Source organism: Nematolebias whitei, chromosome 9, assembly GCF_014905685.2.
Source record: "Nematolebias whitei isolate Nwh7 chromosome 9, NemWhi1, whole genome shotgun sequence".
NCBI lineage: Eukaryota > Metazoa > Chordata > Actinopteri > Cyprinodontiformes > Rivulidae > Nematolebias > Nematolebias whitei.
In genome coordinates this window covers 32035865-32060185 of record NC_056506.1, presented here as the reverse complement: position 1 = coordinate 32060185, position 24321 = coordinate 32035865, and the positions used below count along the sequence as shown (strand labels likewise).

Here is a 24321-nt window from a genome sequence, read left to right as displayed (position 1 = left end):
CTGAGCAGATAAGTCAATGACCCTCTCCCAGCTCTCCCACGACTGCGCTGACACCAGTCCTGTTTACAGATTCCGTGAAACTGCACAAGAATCCTGGAAAAACTGGATACATTGGTAAAATAAAGTCCCTAAACAAAGGCAAAGCACTGTATCTGGTATGTGCATGTATTTTACTTGTACATTTTCTGGTATTATTCCAGCATATACAGTAATTACAGTTTAGGTTGGATACAATTAAAACTAAAAAAACATTAGAGCCCATAAATAAGGCAAAGAAAAGAGATGGTGAAAAATAATCATTAATTACAGTAAAAATCAGAAGTCAGCCAATGCCTGTTTATTTCACCTGCAGCATGAAAGTGACTGTAAACATCAAGTGGTTCTGCAGTTTTAAATATCTAAGCCTTATGTTAGCAGTGTTACTAAATAAGTTTGAATGTCTGGTTATTTCATTTACTGGTAGCATCCCTGTGAGTCTGGAAGAGGCTGAGAGACGTTGTGGAAAGCCCACTGCAACAGGCCATCAACGGAGCTCTGCTGAGGAAAGAAAAAATAATAATAATAATTTTTAAAAATGAGAAGTTTCACACAGACTCACAACCAGTTATCACACTGCTAAACTTTGCAGAACTTACATAAGACTCTTATACTTTTTTCTATGTTTTTCTAAGGGAATACATTTTTCAAGCTGCAGGTTTACTTGTGGTTCCTAGAGTTTCTAAAATAAGAATGGTAAGTAGCACTTTCAATTATCAGGGTCCTCAACTTGGTTTTTTTTCTTTTGTCCAACAGGTTGACAAATCCTGTTTAGTTTTAGGACTAGGCTTAAAACTTTCCTTTTTGATTAACCTTATAATTTGGGGTTTCTTGACCTATCCCATAGTTATGATGCTGCTGCTAGAGACAAACTGACTACATTTCCTCACTCTGCTGCTGTCTTTACTCTCTATTCTCCATGTTTGTTTTGTAATTATTTGTATCATTAACATGTTTTAACACCCCTCCCTCCCCCTAGAAACTACACCTGGACCAGTCCTTTCAAGTCTCTTTCCTGCCTCAAACTCCAGCAGGTTGAGACAGATGGTCGCTCATCACGGGCCCAGTTCTGCTAGAGGTTTCTTCCTGTTAAAAAGGAGTTGTTTCTTTCCACTGTCGCCAATGTGCTTCATTATTTTTGGAGAATTGTGATATTGGCTGCCTTCTTTAGACACCTAACTGGCATTTCATAATAGGACGTACGTAAATGTGTTGCAGTGCAAGAGGAAATGAATTGACTGTAATTTGAGTAGAATCTGGATCTGAAATGGATTTATGATATTAATCTTTTAAGTGCGGGGCTCCGAGTTTACGTTTATTGTGAATTGGTGCTAAATATATAAACTGAACTGACTTGAATTGAGCTGAGGAGTTATTGTATTTTTATTCAAACACAGACGGCTCAAAGTTGAAATGTTGAAACTTGAAGTGTTTAATGAAAAAACAAAACTGTTTTGTTTGTCTCACCAGAAGGTTTGAGCATAAAATGTTAAAGAGTTACTACAAAGCTGTTAAAATTTTGGACATTAAAATACAAATACTGTTTGCACTAATTTTCATTTGTCCTTAAAATGTTCCTAGTAAGTATAAAAAAACACAGGTACACAACAGATTTGTCCATTTTCAAACCTTCTGAGACCAGTTTGGTCTTTTATTTTGAAATTTCCTGCCAATTTCTTGATTTTCACAATCAGCAGCAACAGCTTCAGTGCTGGAAAAATATATCTTATCAATGTTGACGCCTTACATTTGTAAAGTGAAAACATGTTCTTAAAGTGGATTTAACAAGTTAAAAGACATAAAACTAGATCATTTTTAAATTTTTGCTGTTTTTTTTTCAACCAGGCATCTTTGCATACATATTGCTCGAGCAACAATAATGTCTTTTTCTCATTTTATTTTTTACTCTGGTACAGTACTTGCAGAAAGTAATGTGTTATATAAATAATTTCCAGGTTTTCTAACTTCAACAGTGATTGTAGCTGCTGTGCCACTTAAAGTTAAATTGCACTCAAAGCACAGCAGAGACACGTAATCCCAGTCAGTGCAGACAAATGTTGCTCTAATCCAGAATGACACATTGCTCTTCATCACTTATTGATTTGCAGGAAAGGCTATATCACAACCCCTCCTCTGTGCAATAAGATGAGCTTTCATGTGTCTCGCATGCATTAGGCACATCTGAAACACATTTACATCAGTGTCCTCACTCACGTCTCCCAGGATGGAGTCAAGTTCATCTTTATTGACCAGTGGCTCAGCGTTGGGGGCGCTCTGATCTTGACTGAGTGTGTTCTGGACCGCCGGTGCAAGCTGAACACATGAAAACAAACAGGATTATAATGCAGAATATTCAGGATTTTCTCTTTCAGAGTGCTTGTTGGAGATGTGAGCAGACACACCTGCAGGCCTCTGGACTCTTTCTCTGCAGAGCTGCCCCACAAACGACAGCACGACGAGCAGATAGATCTGCCCCTGGGGAGCACACGGACGCTGTGAGTGAGTCAGCGCTGCGGTGGATCACGTTTCCATCAATCAATATGCAATGTGAGGGTTACAGAGAGAGAGCTTCAAACCCTTTCAGCTGGCAAATTATACTTGATTTGGGCTCTTCATGAAAAAAGGATATGAACTCTATTATATTACATTAAAGACCTAGCATGCTTTGAAGGATTGTATATCGTGGGAGACATTTTGAATTGGATCGACAATTAAAGTTAACCAGTTCTGGATGTACATGCAAAAATTATTTTATAAAAGTTTCATTAAAATTAGTTCAATTAGTCATGAGATATTTTGCTAACAGACAAACAGGGTTGACTCCAACATTTGTTGCTTGTTTGAAGCAAAACATTTGCACAAACAGAAACAACTGAAGCACATTTTGCACACAACTCTCACCTACCTCTATACCAGATTTGAGCTAAATATCTGTAAAAGTGACTGAATTATAGCTTATTTTGTGGTTTCTGAAGTCAGCTGACTATGGCAGCCATCTTGAATTGGATTGGCTCGAAAAGTTAAAAAAATTGTAGAAGTTCCTCCAGTGATTATTTTCTGGAAGTTTCATTGAAATCTGTCCAGTAGTTCTTAAGCTATTTTGCTAACAGACACATGAAAGCACAGACATTGACAAAAAAAAAACAAAAAAAAAAAAACAAACCCTAATATAAATGATAAAAAGCACCATGATGGTTCAAATACATTTAAAGCAAAAGTAACATTGATTTAAAAAAAAGACAGCCATTCCTAAAATATATACATATTGCAGAAAAGCTTATCAAGTGAATTAAAATTTCCATTTGTCATTTGGATCTTTGAACTAATTTAGCGATATTGATCCTCAGTTAGCGCATGAAGCTGCAGAGGCCCATTTACAATCCATTAGTCAACATTTGCCAGATAATAATAATCTAGCAAATCTTAATGCACATGGATGATCGATGCCAACAACAAAAGGTGGAAGCCTTGAGAAACACACTTTACTTTAAGATCTTAGACGCTGATGTCACTTAAATACTTTATTCCTTTTCATCTTCTCAAGTCTAGGGAGCTGTAATAATGCATTAACGGGAAAAAGGTGCGTTTCTTACTTGGAGAAGTGACAGTGCCCGTGGAAACACTTTAAGCACTGGTGACAGAGAATCAGGTCTCCTCCGCCAAGGTGACAAATGCCACAGACGTCCCTCACGCCGGACTCTCCTCCTGGACACTGTGATCACAGTTCGTAGCAAACAAGACTACTTTTGCAAAAAGTGGTGAAAGAAATTACGAAGGGAAAGGAGTTGAAAAAGGGACCAAGAAAGAAAAACATAAAGTCTTCACCTGATTGCTGCCACTTGGCGCGTTGACAGAGGCCGTATCACTTGTGATGGATGATGGTAGAGGGGAGTAAAAGGAGCTGTCCGTCACTGAGATACAGGAGTTTGTGTTTGTTTGCTGAGTCTGAGATGCGGGAGCCTGCACACAATAAGTGTTTCATATCAAAACAGACACATTGAAGAAAAGAAGCTTAATTTTTCAAGGAAGTGCTGAAATGATGCTATGATTTGTGATGATTGATCATACGTTTGATTGATAGCGTTAATGAATGTTATTGAAAACGTTACCAGAACTGCCTTCTTCCACCTGTGTAATATCACTAAAATTAGAAACATCTTATAAAAATGATGCAGAAAAACTGGTTCATGCATTTGTCACGTCTAGACTGGACTATTGCAATGGTTTATTATCTGGGTGTCCTAATACTTCTTTAAAAAGTCTTCAGTTCATCCAAAATGCTGCTGCCAGAGTCTTAACTGGAGTTATAGGAGAGATCATATCTCTCCAGTTTTAGCTTCTCTCCAATGGCTCCCTGTCAAATTCAGAATTGAATTCAAAATCTTACTTCTAACATACAACTATTAACCTAACCTATTTTTCATTCAACCTTTATTTATACAGGTTAATCCCATTGAGCCTCAGGGACTCATTTACAAGAGACCTGAAAATTACTGTTTCTTTCTACAATTTATATTTTTCCTAATGTTGGATGTAACTGGGACCCTGTGTACACAATTCCGTTTGACCTCATACCACATGTGAATGATAATAAAACCTACTTGAACTTGAATTTGAACTACAAAGCGCTCAACGACCTCGCTCCATCTTATATTACATATCTTATTGTCCCATATTTTAACAGAGCACTTCACTGTCAGACTGCAGGCTTACGTGTGTTTCCTAGAGTTTCCAAATGCAGAATGGGAGGAAGATCTTTCAGTTATCAGGCTCCTCTGTCGTGGAACTAACTTCCAGTTTCTGTCCATGAGACTGACACATGTCCAGTTTTAAGACTGGGCTTAAGACTTTTCTTTTTTGATAAACCTTTGGCTTGTTATGCTGCTATAGGTTTAGACCACTAGAGGACAAACTGACTTAATTTCTTAAAATGAATTGTTCCAATTGAATAGTTTTCATTTGATACTATTTCTATCTCACTATGAGATTCTTGACCTGCCATTGTGTATCTGTTCCTCCTTCCTGCTCCTACCAAACCCAGCCGGTCGAAGCAGACGGCAGCTTGTCCTGAGCCTGGTTTTGCTAAAGGTTTCTTCCTCATGAGGGAGTTTTTCCTTTCCACTGTCGCCTTCATGCTTGCTCAAAATGAGAATTCTGTGATAGAGTTAAACTCCAAGCAGTCTGCTCCTCAGATAAATAATGATAAATTTAGATTTTTATATTTGCATGTTTCTGTTCAGTGCCCTGAGATGACTTCTGTTGTGATGTGGTACTATATAAATAAACTGAATTAAATTGAATTGATAGCCTCTCCACATAAATACTAAAAATGTGATGGTTTTCATTGAATACTGTTCTTTTTTCATGAGGTGATTTATTAGCATCTCTGATCAGTGCATCCTTTAGCTTATTGTGCTCAAATTGTATATAAGGAAATGATTCAGGGGTTTACCAGTAAAGGAAGTCGGATGTCCTCTCTTTTCACCCTGTGCCCACAGCACCACGCACACTGCCAAGAGCCACTGCAGATTGAAAGAAAAGAGGGTGTGTGATGCAGTATTGAAGCCTCTTTGGTTACAAAGCCCCCCTGTTAGCGCATAAACACATGCCACAGCATAAAATGAAGCACATGTTGGATCACCTGGGTATGGAGGTGAGTGGAGGGCTGTGGCAGGCCAGATGAAAGGCTCGAGGACATCCGTCACAACAGATCAGCTCTCCTCCATCTTTACACACCGCACACTCGTCATCATTACAGTGAGCCTATAAAGACACACACAAACATGTATATGTATGCACTTTTATTAAAATGATAAACACACACACACACAAACTTTTTCATTTGGGCTTCAAAAGTTGTGTGTGTGGCTGCAAGTGATGCTACCATGACTGTGTTTGTCTCCCCCTGGTGGTAAAATGTGGTCTTTGCAAACTTGGACTTCTCTCCTTTTGTTTCTGCTACACCCTGAGAGCAAAACCCTTCAGCAACTTTGACACATTTTTTGCTCATCCCTGTTGAATGACAAAACATGTTTATTTCAAATAGTCTTATTTGTAGATAGACAAAATTACTAATAATCTGACCTAAAAACAGCTATGTCCTGTTTTTAAATACATTCTGCTGCTCCTGTATTGGATGCACTTGTCATATTACAGTTTCATCTGCGTTACATAAATAGTTTCACGATTTACCATCCAAAGTGTACTCTTTTTTAATTAGTATCTTCTCTTTGTTTTCGCTTCTGACTGGTGGAGGTTTTGAGAAGCCCGAGGACGAAGAGGCAAATGGTACTCCTCTCTGTGCTGACGAAGACACAACCTGCAAACCTGTGAAGGATTTTAGAAGCTTTGAAGCATGAAGTAATTGTTTATGTAGATTGTTTTAATTTCTTTTTTTTTTTTTTAACAGACTAATATACTGTTACCATTTCCATCCGGGAGCTGCAGCGTGTGTGGTTGACTCTTCACTCTGTACAGCTTAACTTTACTCCCTGAAGAAAAGCATGCGATGCAATAACTGTTACTAATTCCAGAAAGTTAGGACTTTGTGTAAAATGTAAATAAAAACAGAGTATTTCACCACTGAACACAGTAAGTGCATACTAAATGTTTAATCTAAGAAAATATACAATTTTCTTGGGGAAAAACTGAAACAATTTCGATTTTTAAGGCAGCAACACATCTCAAAACTACTGTGACAGGGCCATGTTTACTACTGTGAAACTTCCCCTCTGTTTTTTTTTTTTTAACAACAGTCCGTAAACATCAAGGAACTGAGGAAGTTTTGTCCCCTTGCTGCCTGATGTAGCTGCTCAACAGTCCTGGGTCTTCTTTGCTGTATTGGAACAGATGTTGTTTTAAAACTTCCATATAATTTTCTGCATTAATGGCGTCTTTCCAGATGTGTAATGCCATTGTCACCAATGCACCACTATACCATCAGAGAGGCGTGCTTTTAAACTGTTCTGATAATAAGCCAGCGGGTCCCTCTCCTCTTTTTTAAAATGGAGGGAATAGCTTTTGTTGTTATTAAAAGGAAATTCAAATTCCACTTTGTCTGATCACAGAACAGTTTAACTTTGGTCCAGAGAAGACGACATCATTTCTGCATGTTCACATTTCCTTTTTGCATGTTGGAGCTTTAACCAGTATTTCAGTGATTTGTGGAAATGTTCCTGACTCCATGCTGGGATGTCCAGAGCAGCATCAGACCTGTTTTTGTTGCAGTGGCGCCTGAAGGCCTGAAGATCACAGACATCTAATGTTGACTTTCACGGTCCTTTGAGCGCAGATTTTTTTAAAATATTTTAATGAAGTTATGAACTTTAGATGATAGGATACTCAAAGTTTTCCTAATTTTCCCATCGAGGAACAGTATTCTGAAATTGTTATATTTTTAGAATTTTTTTTTCTCACTTTAATTTTTATTAACATTTTCAATGGTAGATAACATTTCAAAGATATATCACATATATTTCTAGATTATGAGAGCCTAAGCAGGCCTCTCTTTACAGTTGGAAATAGTTCTTTATAGACTGGTGAACCTCTGCCCATGTTTACTTCTAAATGACTCCTTCATACCCAATCCTCTTACTGACCTGTTCCAACATTTCTGAGATGTGTCGGTATCACAAATTTCCAAATGATCTATTTTCTTTCCATGCATTCTGTTTTATTTACATTTTACTCAACGCTCCAACCTGTTCAACATCAGGGTTGTAAATGTTGCAAAGTTTCTGAATCTCTTCTGGAAAGCCAGTGATCATTTCTCTTTGTGCTCCTAATCTGAGCGTTGGAGAAAAGACATCAAAGGAAGAAGACCTGCTCCATCTGTTGTCTTGGCGTGATATTCTGAATGCTTGGAGTTTGCTCCCCGGTCCTCGTGGTTCCTCTTCTTACTTTGAGCAGCTTTCAGACCTCCTGAAGATCCAGTTTCTGCTTTGGAACTTGGAGCCTCTCGTCCTGACAGAATCATTAACGTGGACCTGAATAAATCTGCCCTTGTAACTGTGAAGTGAAATTCAATTGTCACAAATGTCACATACTGGCCTGAATGTTGGCGAGGAGCGTCCGCAGTCTGGGATAGCTGTCCATGTTGTAGTCTTTGGACAAGTTGTTCCAGAAAGCCTGGATGGTGGATCTGCTCTGCTCCAACACCCAGGACAGGAGGGAGTACATGGCTTTGTGAATGCCCTCACTTCCCTCCTTCTCCAGCGTGTCCTAATAAAGCAAGACGGTTGAATGTAATGCCTTTAGTCTAAAATCTAAAGGTTTATATAATTTGCTGTCTTACCTTCAGCAGTTGCTCAGTGATGATGTTTTTGTCCGCCAAGCCGTACACAACGGGGAAAGGATCGTCCACAGCCATCGCGATGTCAGTACGAAGCTCCCTCAGCAGAGAGCGAAGGTTGTTGTCCACGATCACCTCCACTCGAGACATGATCTGCTTTGCGCAAAAATGAGCTCCCGAGTGACCCGCTGAGATCATACATCAAGTCCTCATGGTGCGGGAGGTGTGTCCTTCTCAGGAGGAAACCTTGTGTTCAAGACCAAGGAGTTGTTGATGCAGACGAGATTATTAAACTAGATTCATTTAATGTGCACATTGCTGCATTCTTATTTTTGTCATATTTATCACTGTGGATGTCTGGGCTTGTTTTAAACTCGTCCAAATGTATTATTTTGGGAAAGACCACTGCGCCTGATGCAGCGGAGGAAGTCCATCCCTCAGTGCTCCACGGAGTTCATTTGTCCACTAACGGCACCAACCGCCTTCACCCAGGGGGATTCCTGTCCTCTAACACCAGACGAGCTCAGTGAAGGGACCTGACGGGCCACAGTGACGACGTTTCTTCTAAAAGGTTCTTTCCACCTCAACTTCCCCTCACCTATCAGGTTTTCAGACTCTGACTCACCGCCGAGAGCCTCGGAGCGATAATCATCACCGCTTCGACACGGATGGGAGAAAATGTGAGAGGTAACAGACTGGATGACCGGTTGGCTGCTGCACTGTTCTTCCTCATTTAATAACCCTACAATCATGATGTTTTTCTCATAAATATAAATAAATAAATACATTTTAAAAAGGCTAAATAAAGAACAGCTGATTAGAAAACATCACGTTTTGCAATGAAAAATTCTGCAGTTTTTAACGTTTTATTTAGCTTTTTGTTTGTTTCTTTCTTTTAGGCCTATTTTGAATAATCAAAAAAGGTGACCTTTAATATCTTTTATGTCACATTTTTAGCAATATCAAAACTGAGTACAAGTGACTTCTTAAGCTTATTTGGCAAACATCATTGGAAAACTCAAGTTAACTTTGCACACTTGTGGAACAAGACCAATAAATTGTGTATTTTCAACTAAAATAAAAAAAAATAAAAAACATAGTTTATTCTTAAGGCCTCATAAAACATTGCAGCTGTGCTGGAATCAACTTGCCAGAGCAAAACTCTTCTGCCTCACTCTGTAAACCATATATTGTAAATATTATTTGTATTCAGTAAAAAGAAAACCACAAAAATTAATAATAATAAAGTAAAGGCCTAGCATTCCTAGAAGGCTTGCGTATATTATTTTTAGATTAGAATCATCTAAATGTTGAGAAATGATGGCCTTAAAGTCATTTTGGTTTAAACTGATATTTGTGAAGTCAATTTTATAGTGGGATGTCTTTCTTCAAGTGTGTTGTGTGATCTGCTGTCACACCAAATTTGAGCACATTTGTAACAGACTGAATCATAACCACTTTTGTGTTACGTACATTCAGATGGCTGTGGCATCCATCTTAAATTGGACTGACTCAAAACATTAATGAGCTGCAGTGGCACATCTAAAGATTGTTTCCAAGAAGTTTCAGTAAAATCCCTCCATTGGTTTATGAAATCTTTTGCTAACAGACAAAAATTACTTTAAATAGGTAAGGGCAAACTTTTAGTTGAGGCAACAACACCACCAGCCTGATCAAGAAAGCACATCAGAGACTACTTCCTCAGGCGGCTGAGGCGAGCTGAAGCTCAGTCCTCACCTCCTTCTACAGGTGTGTAGTGGAGAGCATCCTGTGCTCCAGCATCAACATGTGGCATGGAGGCTGCACAGCTACAGAAAGAAAAGCTTTGCAGAGAGTGGTGAAGGCTGCACAGAAGACTGCTGGAGCCAGCCTCCCCACCATCACAGACATCTACACCTCTAGATACAGGAAGAGAGCCACCTGCATCATGAAGGACTCCACTTACCCAGCACACACACTTTTTGCCCCGCTCTCCTCAGGCAGGAGGTTGTGGAGCGTTAAGTGTAGAACCACTAGACTGAGGAACAGCTTCTACCCTGAAGCTGTTAGTCTAATAAAACCCTAACCAGGATAATCATTGTAAGAAAAAAGAAAAATCACTGTAATGCCACTTTAATTGGTGATATGTGACTTACATGTGCTGCTGATTATCCATGCTGCTGATCTCATGCTGCTGATTATCTCATGCTGATGTATTCATTCATACCCATCTGCTCACAGAACTCATGTTCAGGCTGCTGTCATTATGCCGGATTGTTTTACATTATTAGCGTTTAGCGTATATCTTAGATCTTTTAGCGTACCGTTTGGCGTTTGTTTAGTTTATATCTTAGATCCTTATTTTACTGTTTCTTTTTATACTTTATATTGTTATTTTTGGGTGTTACTGGGACCCTGTGTACATAATTCTGTTCCACCTCATGTACCACATGTGGTGGAAACAACAATAGAGTTGACTTGAACTTGAACTTAAACAAAGATCTTGCACGTTCAGTGCTCAGATGAATGTCTCTAAAATTGGCTATTAACCATTTTTGTGTTTTCTAAAGCTATTTGCCTGTGGCGGCCATCTTAAACAGTTCAAAACCTACTCAGTTAGGAGATATTTGCTTACAGACAGGTGCACAAGCTCATGCACGCGCAAACACAGGCAATCATGGCCTGCCTTCGCCGTCCAGCGACCGGCGATCACCACAGCGGAACAAATCTTTATGCAGCCAGGTGAATGTAAAGAGTTAGGAGAGTGAAACCCTTTAATCTGCAGTTTATTAATCATTAAACATTATTACATTATTCATACTGGTGAACAAGGACCACTTCTACAGAGGGACGTTCACAACATACATATTACATTATTATATACAGTGCAGTCCATTACAGTGGGTTGATATAAGTGTATCACCGGGATGGAGGGATGGGAAGGCTGGAGGGAGAGACAGAGGGAGGAGAGGAGAAGTCTAGGGTCGTTTGACGGGATGCGGGAGTTGTGATCGTAAGCTGACTTTTCTTTTCGGTTTATAACCACGGTATAGTTTGTTCTATAAAAGTTAAACCCATAGAGAGATAAGAGTATCACGTTTTCACAGCTACTGTTAGGTGAACCTACTGAACTCCAGTGGGAATATCAAATGTATGACTTTTGTTATGAGATGCTATAGAGAGATGCTAGAAAACATTCTAAGATGCTCGGCCTCCTCCCAGAGCGCACAGGCCCTGGAGGGTGGGGCCAAAGGTCAAAGGTCAAAAATCAGAACAGCGTGCATGCGTGCTGCAGACATTCAGACGTGTTCAGCCATGTGGAAAAATGGCTGACCCCCTCAACTTCTTCCTCCATCTGTGTTTAGGCATTAGTTTTGGTGCTTTCTCTTTTTTATTAGATATAAAAAAATACAAAACATAACGGTGAAAAAAAACTCTGTTGGTTGTCCTCTTCTTCTCTCTTTCTTTGGTTTTTTTTTTTTAATTGTTGTTTTTTTTATGGTAACATTGTTTCCCTTCATTCTTTTACTCCTTCAGTCCCTTACGTATTGACAAAGTTTACAATATCTTACAACTGAACAAGACTGAAAGATGTAACGTTTGATTTGTCCAATCAGATACAAGGCTTCGATCCTATGTCCAATTAGAGAAGTCAACTGGGAGCTAACCAGCATTAAGAAACACAACAAGCCTATGGTGTGAAGGGAGTCGGCCAATCGCAGCTCTGCATTAACACGAGCAGCCGCCTTCAGGGACAGTCGGCTCTGCTGGTTTGTCCAGCTTGATGTCAATCACTGGGAATGGTTCCATTAAGGAAAACTCAAGGGATGAACCAGTGGTCAGAAACACAATTAAAATTGTCACAATTTGATACATAAAGGAGTATTTTAGCAACAAGGTGATTCCTAATAAGTGATTAGCTTGAAACTTGTCTTACAGATGGTGATAGATGAAGCATCTCTCAAGTCTTTAATGGATCTTTTTCTCTAATTATTAAAGATATGACTTAATTTTTGTTTGTTTATCTGCTGCAGATAGATTTTAGGCATTTTTTAGTTGTCCTCCTCTTGCTCACTTTCCTCATATTTTAAACACTTCACAACCCTGTATGTCTACACTGGTCCTGTTAGACCTCAGTGCCACAGTTAATCACAATATTCTACTACAGAGGCTTGAATATGATGTTGGAATTACAGGAACAGCTCTAAAATGGTTTAAATAGCATTTATCTGATAGATTCCAATGTAAATAATGAATCTTCTTCATACACGAAAGTTAGTCATGGAGTTCCTCAGGGTTCAGTGCTTGGCCCAATACTCTTTACCTTATATATGCTTCCATAAAGTTATTAAACAGCATGGAATAAATTGCCATTGTTATGCTGATGATACACAGTTATATTTGTCCACAAAAACCCATTAATCCAATGAGTTACTTAGACTAAAAGCTTATCTTGAAGACATAAAAACCTTGATGAACCTTAATTTTCTGCTTTTAAACTCAGACAAGACTGAAGTTTTGGTTTTTGGACCTTAGCATCTTAGGAATAACATGCTCAGGTTTTATAAGATGTTCATGCTTGCTCAAGATGAGTCTGCGATCAAGTTAAACTCAAAGCAGTCTGCTCCTCAGATAAATAATGTTATTAACTTTTTATATATTTATGAATGTTTCTGTTCAGTGCCCTGACATGACTTCTGTTGTGACGGCACTATATGAATAAACTAAATTGAATTGAATGTGCTACCAGTGCCAAATATAAGAAATGAACAAAAAGTGAGTTTAAACACTGCCAAGACTTGAGGAAAAACTTTAAAAGACAAGATGGACCTAAACCTCTTTAAAAGCTCTCTATGAACTATGAAACTGTGAAGGAATGTGGAAAGATTCAAGACTATTGTGCAGCATTTCACGTAGCACTCCAAGTGGCAACATTTAAAAATAAAATATATAGAGTCAAAAAACTCTGATCTGGATGTATTAAATTAACAAAGTTTCTAATTCATCATCTCACACTACAACAAGATGAGGAGCTCATAACAAAGTCCATGCTCAATAATCCAGGTATAAAATCCAACATTTTTCAGTCAGGTCATCTGGACAGTTTCTTTTTTTTGTGCTAAAACATTTCGCCTTCAGTCCGGAAGGCTTCATCAGTCAAGGAAACACACAACAAAACTGATTCTTCCCCCAACAGCTTACTCCAAAGTGGAACAAACCAGAAACAATCCAGATGACGTGACTGAAAAATGTTGGATTTTATACCTGGATTATTGAGCATGGACTTTGTTGTTTTCAACCAGTTTGACAAGACTGTCAATAAGGAAGAGGGCCGACAATGGAGGAGGGGCGTACCAAAGAGACCATCTAATCACAAGCAGAACTGGTTTGTTCCACTTTGGAGTAAGCTGTTGGAGGAAGAATCAGTTTTGTTGTGTGTTTCCTTGACTGATGAAGCCTTCCGGATTGAAGGCGAAACGTTTCAGCACAAAAAAAGAAAAACTGTCCAGATGACCTGACTGAAAAATGATGGATGAAGAGCTTATGTTTTTTTCTCTTAATTTGATTAAATTTGTCATTTTATCTTCATTTGTGCCAGCGCAAGTTTTAATCAACTAACTAAATACCTAAATTTCCATTTAATTCTTTGCTAAAATCAATCCTCCATCTCACGTCCTCTCCTCTTGTCACATCCCTGACAGCCACTGTGTGGTGCTGCACCTTGGCTCCTATAAAAACCCTCACTCTGTGCATTCCTTCCCTCTTCGACATAAACACTTTAATGACTGATGCTGCTGCAGACAGAAGGCCGCTCTGTCTGTTGGCGTTAGTGCCAGCAGCCACTAAGAGATTAAAAATAAGCCGCCCATTTCTCAGGAGCTCGGCGCGTGCAGTGAATCAGAGCGGCTGTAAAGGATACTGCCTTCGGGATTTGCATCGTCCAGGCTTTCCATGCCAGGTAGGGCTGCGGCGACTCGGCGAAACAGCTGAAAGGAGGAGAAACGAGGAGGAGGAGGAAAGACGAACGACACAAGAAGTGAATAAAGAAGGTTAAAATGTGAATAAATCAAAAATTCAACTGTCCTGGAAGATGGCAGCCGCTTTGTGTGACATAATGATGTTTTGTTGATTGATTCCTGGAGTTGAAAGCTAAAATTTAGCACCATTATATTTTTGAACAGTAACAAATAAAATATATTGAGTAAAATTAGCAAAACCAATATAAGGATGTCTTGTATCAATAGCGATACTGTTCAGGTAAAAGTACATTGGACATTTTAAAAAGATGTACCATAATTTCCAGACTATAAGCCGCTACTTTTTTTTTACACGCTTTGAACACCGTGACTTATACAATGCTGCAGCTAATTTATGGATTTTTATGGGCTATGAGCTTCATGCCACCAAAATATTTTTGCCTCGTCACACCCGAACGCTCACATAGCTATACCCTTTACACATCTTCCTTGTGGGGTGGGTCCTCGTGTCTCAGTGAGACTACTTTTATAAATGATGGTTGTAAAAAAATCTGACCAATGAAATTACCGAACAGGTCACAGTGGACCAATGAAACTTTGTTTCCTCCCTTCCTGGAGACACAACAAAGTATTTGCAGCCACTTGACATAAGTGTGAGGAAGGAAGATGAAGATTGTGATCAGTAACTTTTCCTGGTAGGCTACTGTATTTTTTTTATCTTTTTTTAACTAGCCGGGTCACAGGCACTATTCAGAAAAAAACATTCACTGTATGTATTTGTGTATGTTACGATACATATTTAATTAAAAGTTTAAAAACTCTTTCTGTTCATGGTACAACGTGGACACCTGCAACTTATAGACAAGAGTGGTCTATAATTTCTTCTTAAGTTAATGGGCGTGGCTTACTGTATATTCAGGTGCGCTCAATAGTCGGGAAATTATGGTATGTCAGATATATAAGATCTGAATCTTGTATTTTAATACTAGACTGTTTGCTGTTGTTGTTGTTGTATCCAAACTTTGTGTTAATAAAGTTATTCTTCATTATTTCAGTTTGTTTGCCAGTTTGTGAACCACAATTTACCACTGATCATCTCTATAAACTATTGACTAATTGTATGAAGTAAAAGCCGTATATTATCCATACCATTGTTCCATTTATAATATACAATTTGACATAAAAGTGAGGTAATGAGCACAATTATCTAAAATATTTTCAAAATTGTATTGCCCAAGTGGATTTTAAGAGCTTGCCCTTTCCTTCTTCAAGGGTATCTAAAACGATTGAAAATACACCAAATATTCTTTATGCCGCTGAGCATTTTTACATTTAAATATGTTATTTATCAATCCATCTCTCCTAATCACCGCACAAAGTAAAAAAAAATAAATAAAAAAAAAGCCAGAATGTGCTGAAAAGTGTTGCCCAAAACGCTGTGAAAGATGGAGAAGCTGCGGGGGTCACCTGCTTGACATTGGAGCCCGTCTTGGCACTGGTCTCGATGAACATGACGTTCAGCTCTTTGGCTCTCTGCTCTCCTTCTTCAATCATGATTTGCCTGCAGGAAATTCAGCCAGACTCAACATCTCACGCTGAATCATTCAAAGCTGACGTGTTGCTTTCGACGGCTGCGTGTTTATTGTCCTAAATCCTCCCAACTGCAGCTAAACGTCAGAGTTAATTATGGATCAGCTTTCCCTTTCTTTCCTTTTTACCTCTTCTCCTCCAGATCTGTCTTGTTGCCTACGAGCATGATGATGACGTCGCTTCCTCTCTCTGTCCTGACGTCGTCAATCCATTTGCAGGTCTGCTGGAATGAATTCACATCTGTGGAGACCAGAGCACCACTCTAGTAGAATATCAGGGACTTTACAAACCCGTGCCAATCAATGTGCACACAGGAAGTCATTAGCCGATGACTTTTTGCTCACTTGTGATGTCATAGACAACCACAGCCACCGTAGAGTCCCGGATGTAGCTCGGAATGAGGCTCCTGAAGCGCTCCTGTCCAGCTGTGTCCCACAACTGCAGCCTTACCTACAAGTGAACACACACACCTTTGGCAGCTGTTTTCACATTAACTGCAACGCACACGACTAGATGTAAAGAGCTTTGAGCGAGGGATAAGCCAGTATCAGCTGGAAGAGGATCAGATCCCGCAGAATAAATAGCATTTCCTGTGGCTAAAGCAGATCATCCACGAGTAAGGCTTATTAAAGATGAAAAAAGTGAGCACACGAAAAGCTATTTCTGCCAGAATTACCCTACAGATAATCACGTTAAAGTGTGAAGGAAGCAGTTATAAGGCAAATCAAATCAAGGATTAGTCAAACCAGAGCCGAAAGATGGCGGCTCAATTTAAACTGGAAATTTGCCTGATTTTTAGTAGTATTAGTAGTATTAGTAGTATTTATCACATGCAACGTTTAAACCACAATCAAGATGGCCTACTGTCCGGTCTTCCAGGTACATGGTCTTCGATAGGAAGTCAATTCCAATGGTCGCCTGAGTGAGCAGAAGAACAACAAGGGAACAGCTTATAAGTAAATCTAAACATTTAAAGGTACCACTTTACAATAAGGCTCCCCTTATAGATGGCTAATAAATAGTTTATAGATATGCTATTAACTCCTCTATAAGCACTTTATAAATCATTAATAATTGTTTATTATGTATTAATTAAGGGTGACAGACACAAAACTGACCATTTTCTTGTCAACTAGTGAGCCAAATCTGTTCACCTATATATTTCATCTGGGGTTGTTATATTCAACATTTCAGACTAAGTTACTACCTTGTAAGCACAATAAGCATTTGTAAACCTATTTTTTAGCAAATAAAATTAGAGACTTATAATGCAGTGATAAAATACAATATTATATGCTAAAGAAATAGGTTTACAAATGCTTATTGTGCTTACAAGGTCGTAACTGAGTCTGAAATGTTGAATATAAAAACTCTAGATTAAGTGGACAGATTTGTCTCACTATTTTGCAAGAAACTGCTCAGATTTGTCTCTCTGTCACCCTTACTTAATGCGTAATAAGCAGTTTATTAATGATTTATAAAGTGTTTATAGAGGAATTAATAACATATCTATAAACTTTTTAGGGGGCGCCTTATTGTAAAGTGGTATTCGTTAAAATAAGTTTTGTCACAAGAATAAATGTCTCTCAGACCTCAGAGAAAGAGGACTCTGTTAGGGATACTTTGGTCATCTTGGGATAAAAAAACGGTAAAATGAGAATATGTTCAAGGGCATTTCATAGATTATCTACATTGTATAAATTAATATTATGATCCTACTAGATTATTATTTAACCAAACCGAATTATGTTTGTTGAGCAGATCTGCGATCAGTAGTTCAGTAATATATTCAGACATTCTGAGCCTCACCTGATACGTGTTGTCGAAGCTGTCGTACATGAACCTAGTGATGAGAGAGGTTTTCCCCACTGAAACAAAACACGCACAAGTTGATTTTTAAATTTTTTGTTTAGTTAAGCTTCTCAGTATTTACCACATTTACAAATAAACCCTGTTCTTCAAAAAACTACTGAGATCACATGGAAAGAAATAAAGGGGATTCTAAATATGTTTGATGATTACAGGAATATACACCGTCAGTAAAATGGAACCTTGTTCACAGCGTCTGTTAGCAAAATATCTTATGATCCACAGGACTGATTTTAATGAACGCTCGGAAAATAATCAGTGAATGAGCGTTTACAACTGTTTATATTTTGGAGTCATTTCCATTTAAGGTGGCTGCTGCATTCAATAAATCTTATTAAACACAAAAATAGCTATAAATTAATGTTACATCTATTGAGCTGAGATCTGGTGTGGTGGTAGCTGAGAGTCGTTTCCAGCACACACTCTAAGCACTAAGTGCACAAGATCTGTTTTAAAACTTTGCCATTAACTACTGGAGTCAACTGTGTTTGTCTGTTAGCAAAATATCTCATGAACTACTGGACTGATTGTAATAAAACTCTCAGGATATAATCCTTACATGTACATCTGCAACTGATTAACGTTTGTAGTCGACCCAAATTAAGATGGCTGCTACAGTCAGCTGATCTAACAGTATGCAACAATAGCTGTAACTCAGCCAGTTTTACAGAGAAGCTAAAATATGGTGTAGCAGCTGAAAAGTTCACGATATTGTTCCTCTTTGAGCCGAGAACTAATGGTGTTTCTGTTATCGATTGATCGAGTAATTGTTTCCCCTCCACTGCCTCCTGCCCTTAAAAGCATTTGCTGGAGCACTGAGATGAAAACTGGGATTGTGTCGAGTTTAGACACACAACAAACTGGTCCTGAAAAAACAGGGACGTGGCCGGAGCGTTCTCTTAAAATGAACTCGGTGTTTATTTACATGTGCACGACGAACGCCATCTTCAGCAGCATTTCCACCATCAGATGTGTGACTTGGCACTGGCCACACTGGGCCTTGGTACAGTCCAGTGGACAGCATCATTGCAGCACAGGCCACACAAACACACACTCTAACACACACACACACACACACTCCTGTAAAGGACGCACCAGTCCAGCTGCTGCCATACAATATATATTTGTCCTTTTTGCAATTTATGTTTCTTGAAATTATTACAAATAGCTCATGAGTTAATTTGCTGCTTTTGGATGATTTTCAGAGCTTTATGGAGCATCTCCTTTCTGAAGTGTCCCAGCCCCATCAGTGAGCCTCTAATGTTGTCAGGCCTGTTTTAATGCGCGTGTTGGTGGGAGCGTGCAGGAGACTGCGCGCTTTGGAGATGCTACAGACATCAGCAGTCTAGGGTGTGTCCCGAGCTGACACATGGGAGGCACTTTGGTTTGCTCTCTAAAATGAAGGGAATAATAATGAAATAAAATAAAAACCTTAACACGGTTACACAACAGAGTAAAGGAGAGATATAAGGGGAACAATGGATGGAAATGAAATAAACAGGAGGAGACGGGTGGAGATGAGTGACGGTGCAGAGTCCAAATATGATGCTCGACATGACAATCTGCGACAAATCAGACATTAAAGGTTTTTTTTTTTTTCCAATCACAGTTTGGACTCGATCAGTTTTCATTCAGGAGTTAAATGGAGATAAGTGCGGGTCTGTTCCCCCCCACCTCCACCTCCACCTCCTCGGTGAGGCGTCGCATTCACCAAGGCCAAAACCCCCCCGGTTTATCATCCGACATGCACTTGAGCCTAACGGAACCGAACCGGACCACATGCCTTTCACACGCACACGCTTCCCCGCCACCGCACCGACTCACCGCTCTGCTCGCCCAGAAACACCAGTTTAAATTTCCTCAGGGGGTTCCCCAAATCTCCTCCTGCGGACATGGTGGCGGATAACAGCCGAACCTGGACGGGTTCTACACGAGTTTGGTGTTATTATTAATATTATTATTCTTATTATTATTAATCGCTCTTCTTTTTTCCTTCTTCTCCTGGATGCGCAGGGGAGGTGGGGGGGATCCTCCTCTCCTCACAGAATGGTGGGAATGCAGCTCAGCATCCTCCTGTCATCTCGGAGCGCTTGTGCGCATGCGCGACCTCACCTATTTCGATTCCTCACCTTTTCTGCTCCTCAGCCTGTCAAGCTCCTGATCAAACCATTTCATATACATTTTGAAACTTTCATTAGTGTTTTATTAACGAATAAAAAATGCATTTCTGACTGAGTACAGTCATCATTATGACCCTGTGTTATTTATGTAAACAAACACATAAGATCAGCATAAACAAATAAATAATTAGTACTCCTTACAGCACATTGAAACCATGCCTAATTTCTTATGAAAAGTGCTTCACATAAAATCATTTATCTAAAGCATATCTGCAGCCTTTATTTAATATGTAATATATTAAACAAAAACATGGTTATTTTATAAACAAATTCTAACATATTATGGACAGATACCCTCAAAGACTGTTAATCTTTGAATTATTGTCATGTTTTAAACAAAGTATTTGACTTGAGTTAGTATTGCAGGTGCCTTCAAGCTTTTATACAACCATTTACCCAGTTTAAAGGGAACGGGCCACTGGGTAGTTTGGTATTGTTGTGTGCACCACACTGAACACAAAACTAAAGTGATAGCTGTCTGAGGGGCGCAGAATGAAGATTATAGATATTCATGTGAACGATGAAGGCTATAGGACCATCTCCAAGCAACTTCATGTTCCTTTGACCACAGCTGCTAATATTAATAAAAAGCAATAATCCTGGTACTGCAGCAAACCAGGGTGTGTACACAAGAGGAAATAGATAGGTACCAAAGAGCTATGAAAATCAACCAAAACTGCACATACATACATACATACACATACTTACATATACATACTTACACTTTTCAGCAGGCTTGTGCTAAATTGTCCGTTTAGAATTTTGGTTTGCATTAATTAAACATGATTAATACGTTTTCAATAATTTTATTCAGCGCCAATCAGTTTCCCAGAATAAACCCATTAACAGTTTTGTATGAAAACGTCCCATTTAAGCTTATTGTTCAAAGTCAAACAGTTCTGCCTCCTTCTCTTTCCAGAAAGCAAAACTGCGATCGATGTATTTGCATATATCTTCGTTATTGGAGCAAGAAAAGTCTGAGTTGCTGCTGTTGTTCTCATCTGTGGTTTCACTTTGTATTACAACTTTGGGCACAGCATTGGACTCCGGCAGTAGAGATGATGCCGGTGATAGCGGGCAGCTGCTTGGTTTGGATTCACCAAAGAAATGAAACTTGAGGTCTTCAAAGCCGTGGCTCCACCGTCGCCTGCCGGACTGGATTTCCTGCAGAACGGCCTTATGAAAATCCCTCACCTTCTCCCAGGGAAATCTGCCAACATGGTCAAAAACTTCAAAGCAGAGAAGATGCCTCATCTTCCTCTCCTCGGCGGTCAACTCTTGCTCTAAGATGTGGAAGTAACCCAACATAAAGAGGTCAAGGGTCAAACTGTCATGGCCCATTGCAACACCGTTCACATTGGGCAGGAACTGCTCGGGAGAAAAAGTCACTTGTGGGGGTGGGTTCTGTAAGACATCGGAGGAAGCGTCGTCAAGGTCGAGCTTAGTCCTCCAGGAGTTCAGCATTTTGTCCACAGCCCCTCGCTGCTGGCAGAACTGAAGAAGGGATGTGTTGTTGTCTTCAACTGTCACCCTCTCTGATGCCCTCTGCCTCGCTGCTCTCATTGAGATAGCATATGCTGACTTCTTCCAGTGGCTCAGGAACAGCACCACTATTCGCTCTTTCCTTAAGCCTTTAGTGTCACAAACAGTTTGCTTGTTGGAGGGATCCTGGTTGAGGCTTGAGTCGACTTCATGACTGTTTTTTCCAGAAGCTCCAACCTTATTCTGTTTTTTAATCTCCTGTTTTCCTTCTGCATCTCCAGCAAAAGAGTATATTCCACCAGTCTGACCCTCAAAGTTGGATCTAAGGTTCCTCACCGACACCCCAGACTGTTGAATCTCTCTCTCCACCTTCTCCCTGTGTGCTCTGCTCTCGCTCTGGTTCTCCAAACGGTGGCTAAAGGCAGACGCCATCGCAATAGGAGGGACCCTGCATCCAGGCATTGGTCTCATCTCTTCTTGTCTTTGCTGCACCAATTCATGGTCCAAATCAGTTGCTGAAATGTCTTTAACTTCTTGTAAACCTTTCATCCCCTCCACCATGCCTTCCACCATCCTCCAGTCACTTTCTTTGTCCGTTGTTTGGGTCAGATTCGACACCAGCAGCGACATACTCCTAACAATCTCTAAGACCCGGCTGCACCAGGCGGGTAAAGTCAGGTGCATTTTCCCGTCAGAGTCCATCTGTTGCAGGAGGTCTTTGTTGAGGGAAATATTGACGATGGGATCGGGGAAAATTTCCCGTAGCTTTTCAGTTAGCCTGGTCAGCTCCAGCTCATAGGCCTGGCAGCATTTCTGGAGAGAAACAGCCTCAATCTGCTGCTGCAAGTAAACCAAGTCTTCCTCTGTTAGAAGCTCACCAAAGGGCCCCAGGATGGCATTGTGGGCCTGTGAGAACTTCCAGGTATCTGCTGGTACATAGCCATTTTCCATGTCCTATTGGAGACACAAATATATTTTGATGAGTCTTCAAGGAAAGGGTAAGGTTAATTGTTTCAGTGTCGCAATACAACAGCCCAGGTGAAGAGTACCTGTCTCCTCTGCTCCTCATCATCTCTCAGCCTGACCTGCAGCTGCCGCACCATCACCTGTCGTTTCCACTCTGGAATGGGGCGGCCGGCTTCGTCGAGAGTTGGCACCAGGGAGTCGATGTCAGCCAAGATTACATCGGCAGCTGGTAACTCCTCCAGCAGCTCCTCTTTGTCAAGATGCTGTCAGAGTTTAATAATGTAAGACAGTGACTCTGCTGACCTTTGGACCTGACGATTTGCCACACAAAGTTTTTTTTTTTTTTTTTTTCTGGGGAGGGTGGGCTGCATGGCTTTGAAACAAGAAGCAGCTTTCATCATTCGTATGCCACATGAATGCAAACTTCTAGAGGCGAGCATTAATCTAAACATTTACAAGATTACGCTTCTTAAATCAAATACAAGATTTTTTTTCTTTGCTCTGAACTGACCTCAAACAACGTATCAGTCATTTTTATTGTAACTCCTTTGAATTTTATCCGGGAGTAAAGTTTGTTTTGAAGGTTGTGGCGTGTGTAACTCACCGTTTGCCCAGTGAAGACTGCAGTTAAGCCGGCATGCTTCAGTGATTTAATAGCCTTCATCTGGGACAGCGGCGAGAGGTCCCTCTCTGGAGGCCTCAGATGATTGAGCGATGTCACTACTGTAAACAAATATGACAAAGGCCAAAGGTCAAACTCTGAGATTTAATAATCTAAAATTGTGTGTGTGCATGCATTTATAATTAGTGCTGCTGCAGTTGATTTAATTTAATAAAATTTATATTTGGCACATGGCACATATAAAATGCAAACCAGTGTCATCAGCATGATGAATAGATTTGGTGTATTTTTAATAGTGACACATAAATAGGTCATCTCTGCATGGATCACCTGAGGAGGCCAACTGAACATGCTGGATAGAGCCCGTGGTGTGTTTTTCAGAGGTGGCAGCAGGGGTTGCAAAGGAAGAGGAGGTGACAGGAAGTGGGGTAGGCTGTCGAGGCAAAGGGAGCACCTCCTTCACTGGCTGCTGGACACAAACACACAGCAGGGAGGCTTTAAAGGAGAAGTCCAGCAAATCAAAAATGAGGCTTTCCTTCACTAAAAATTAAGCTCATGTCTATTTTGTCTGCCTTGTTGTCGTTTGCATTTTAAAGAAGCATACATTTGATTATTTTAAGTCATTTTTATACATCTTTCTTAAAGAGATGTGTTACAACCTACAAAGCTCTGCTTCTAAAACAGTTTATATCATTTGTTATCTCTATCTTATCTCATTCCCTCTATGTATTTGTGAAACACGGCTGTGAGTTGACGTTTTATTTCAGTTTCTGGTCTAAAGAGACTCGTTGGTCACCTTGTTGGTCTCCATGTTGATGCAGCTGCCTTTTCCCACTCTATAGAGATACAGCAGCTTCTCTTTCTAAAACACAAGCAGAAACAATAAACAGCGATAAAACAAGCTGAAGAAGACACCCCCCCCCCAGTGGTGCTGAAATGTGATGCAGATATGACAACATTTATTGGCTGTACAGCGGTCTGCTATGAGACTACATATTGAACACACACAAAGTGTTAATGTAAAGTCAGAGACATCAGTTTGTAGTTCTTGAAACTAAAACAGGAAGTGGTGAAACTGGATCCTGGACAGTGAATGTGGCGCACACCCACAGAGTGCAGGAGAAAGCATGCTAGAGTGTGCAGAGACATGATATCCTGTTTTGGACACTCCTGTTGCATTCTGCATTTTACCCACTGTGCTTACAACAAAAATCACATTCATTTTTCATCTATTGATGGTGGACAACTCTTTTTATACAAACCTATAACTGTATGCTATGACATCTATCTATCTATCTATCTATCTATCTATCTATCTATCTATCTATC

General features: G+C 39.8%; 3 protein-coding genes across 3 annotated transcripts; all 3 read right to left on the bottom strand.

Moving 5' to 3' along the window:
* Positions 1–453: 453 nt before the first annotated feature.
* Positions 454–8625, bottom strand: aire (autoimmune regulator). The gene is made up of 13 exons (XM_037682232.1): positions 8330–8625; positions 8082–8256; positions 7858–7998; positions 6462–6527; positions 6222–6363; positions 5921–6041; positions 5678–5799; positions 5489–5558; positions 3862–3996; positions 3630–3748; positions 2439–2511; positions 2251–2349; positions 454–537 (listed from the first exon to the last, which is right to left on the bottom strand). Exons 1-13 carry the CDS (start codon positions 8522–8524, stop codon positions 454–456), a joined length of 1542 nt encoding a protein of 513 aa, XP_037538160.1. The 5' UTR covers positions 8525–8625.
* Positions 8626–11774: 3149 nt separating this feature from the next.
* Positions 11775–19841, bottom strand: LOC119415102 (ras-related protein Rab-6B). Its single transcript, XM_037682247.1, has 8 exons — positions 19567–19841; positions 17683–17741; positions 16738–16791; positions 16218–16323; positions 16002–16113; positions 15751–15844; positions 14226–14292; positions 11775–12099 (listed from the first exon to the last, which is right to left on the bottom strand). The coding sequence occupies exons 1-8, from the start codon at positions 19634–19636 to the stop codon at positions 12035–12037; spliced, it is 627 nt and encodes a 208-aa protein (XP_037538175.1). The 5' UTR covers positions 19637–19841; the 3' UTR covers positions 11775–12034.
* A 957-nt stretch (positions 19842–20798) lies between these two features.
* On the bottom strand, positions 20799–23803 carry espnlb (espin like b). Its single transcript, XM_037681322.1, has 6 exons — positions 23789–23803; positions 23323–23461; positions 22975–23093; positions 22454–22633; positions 21989–22358; positions 20799–21877 (listed from the first exon to the last, which is right to left on the bottom strand). The coding sequence occupies exons 1-6, from the start codon at positions 23801–23803 to the stop codon at positions 20799–20801; spliced, it is 1902 nt and encodes a 633-aa protein (XP_037537250.1).
* Between the last annotated feature and the right edge of the window lie 518 nt (positions 23804–24321).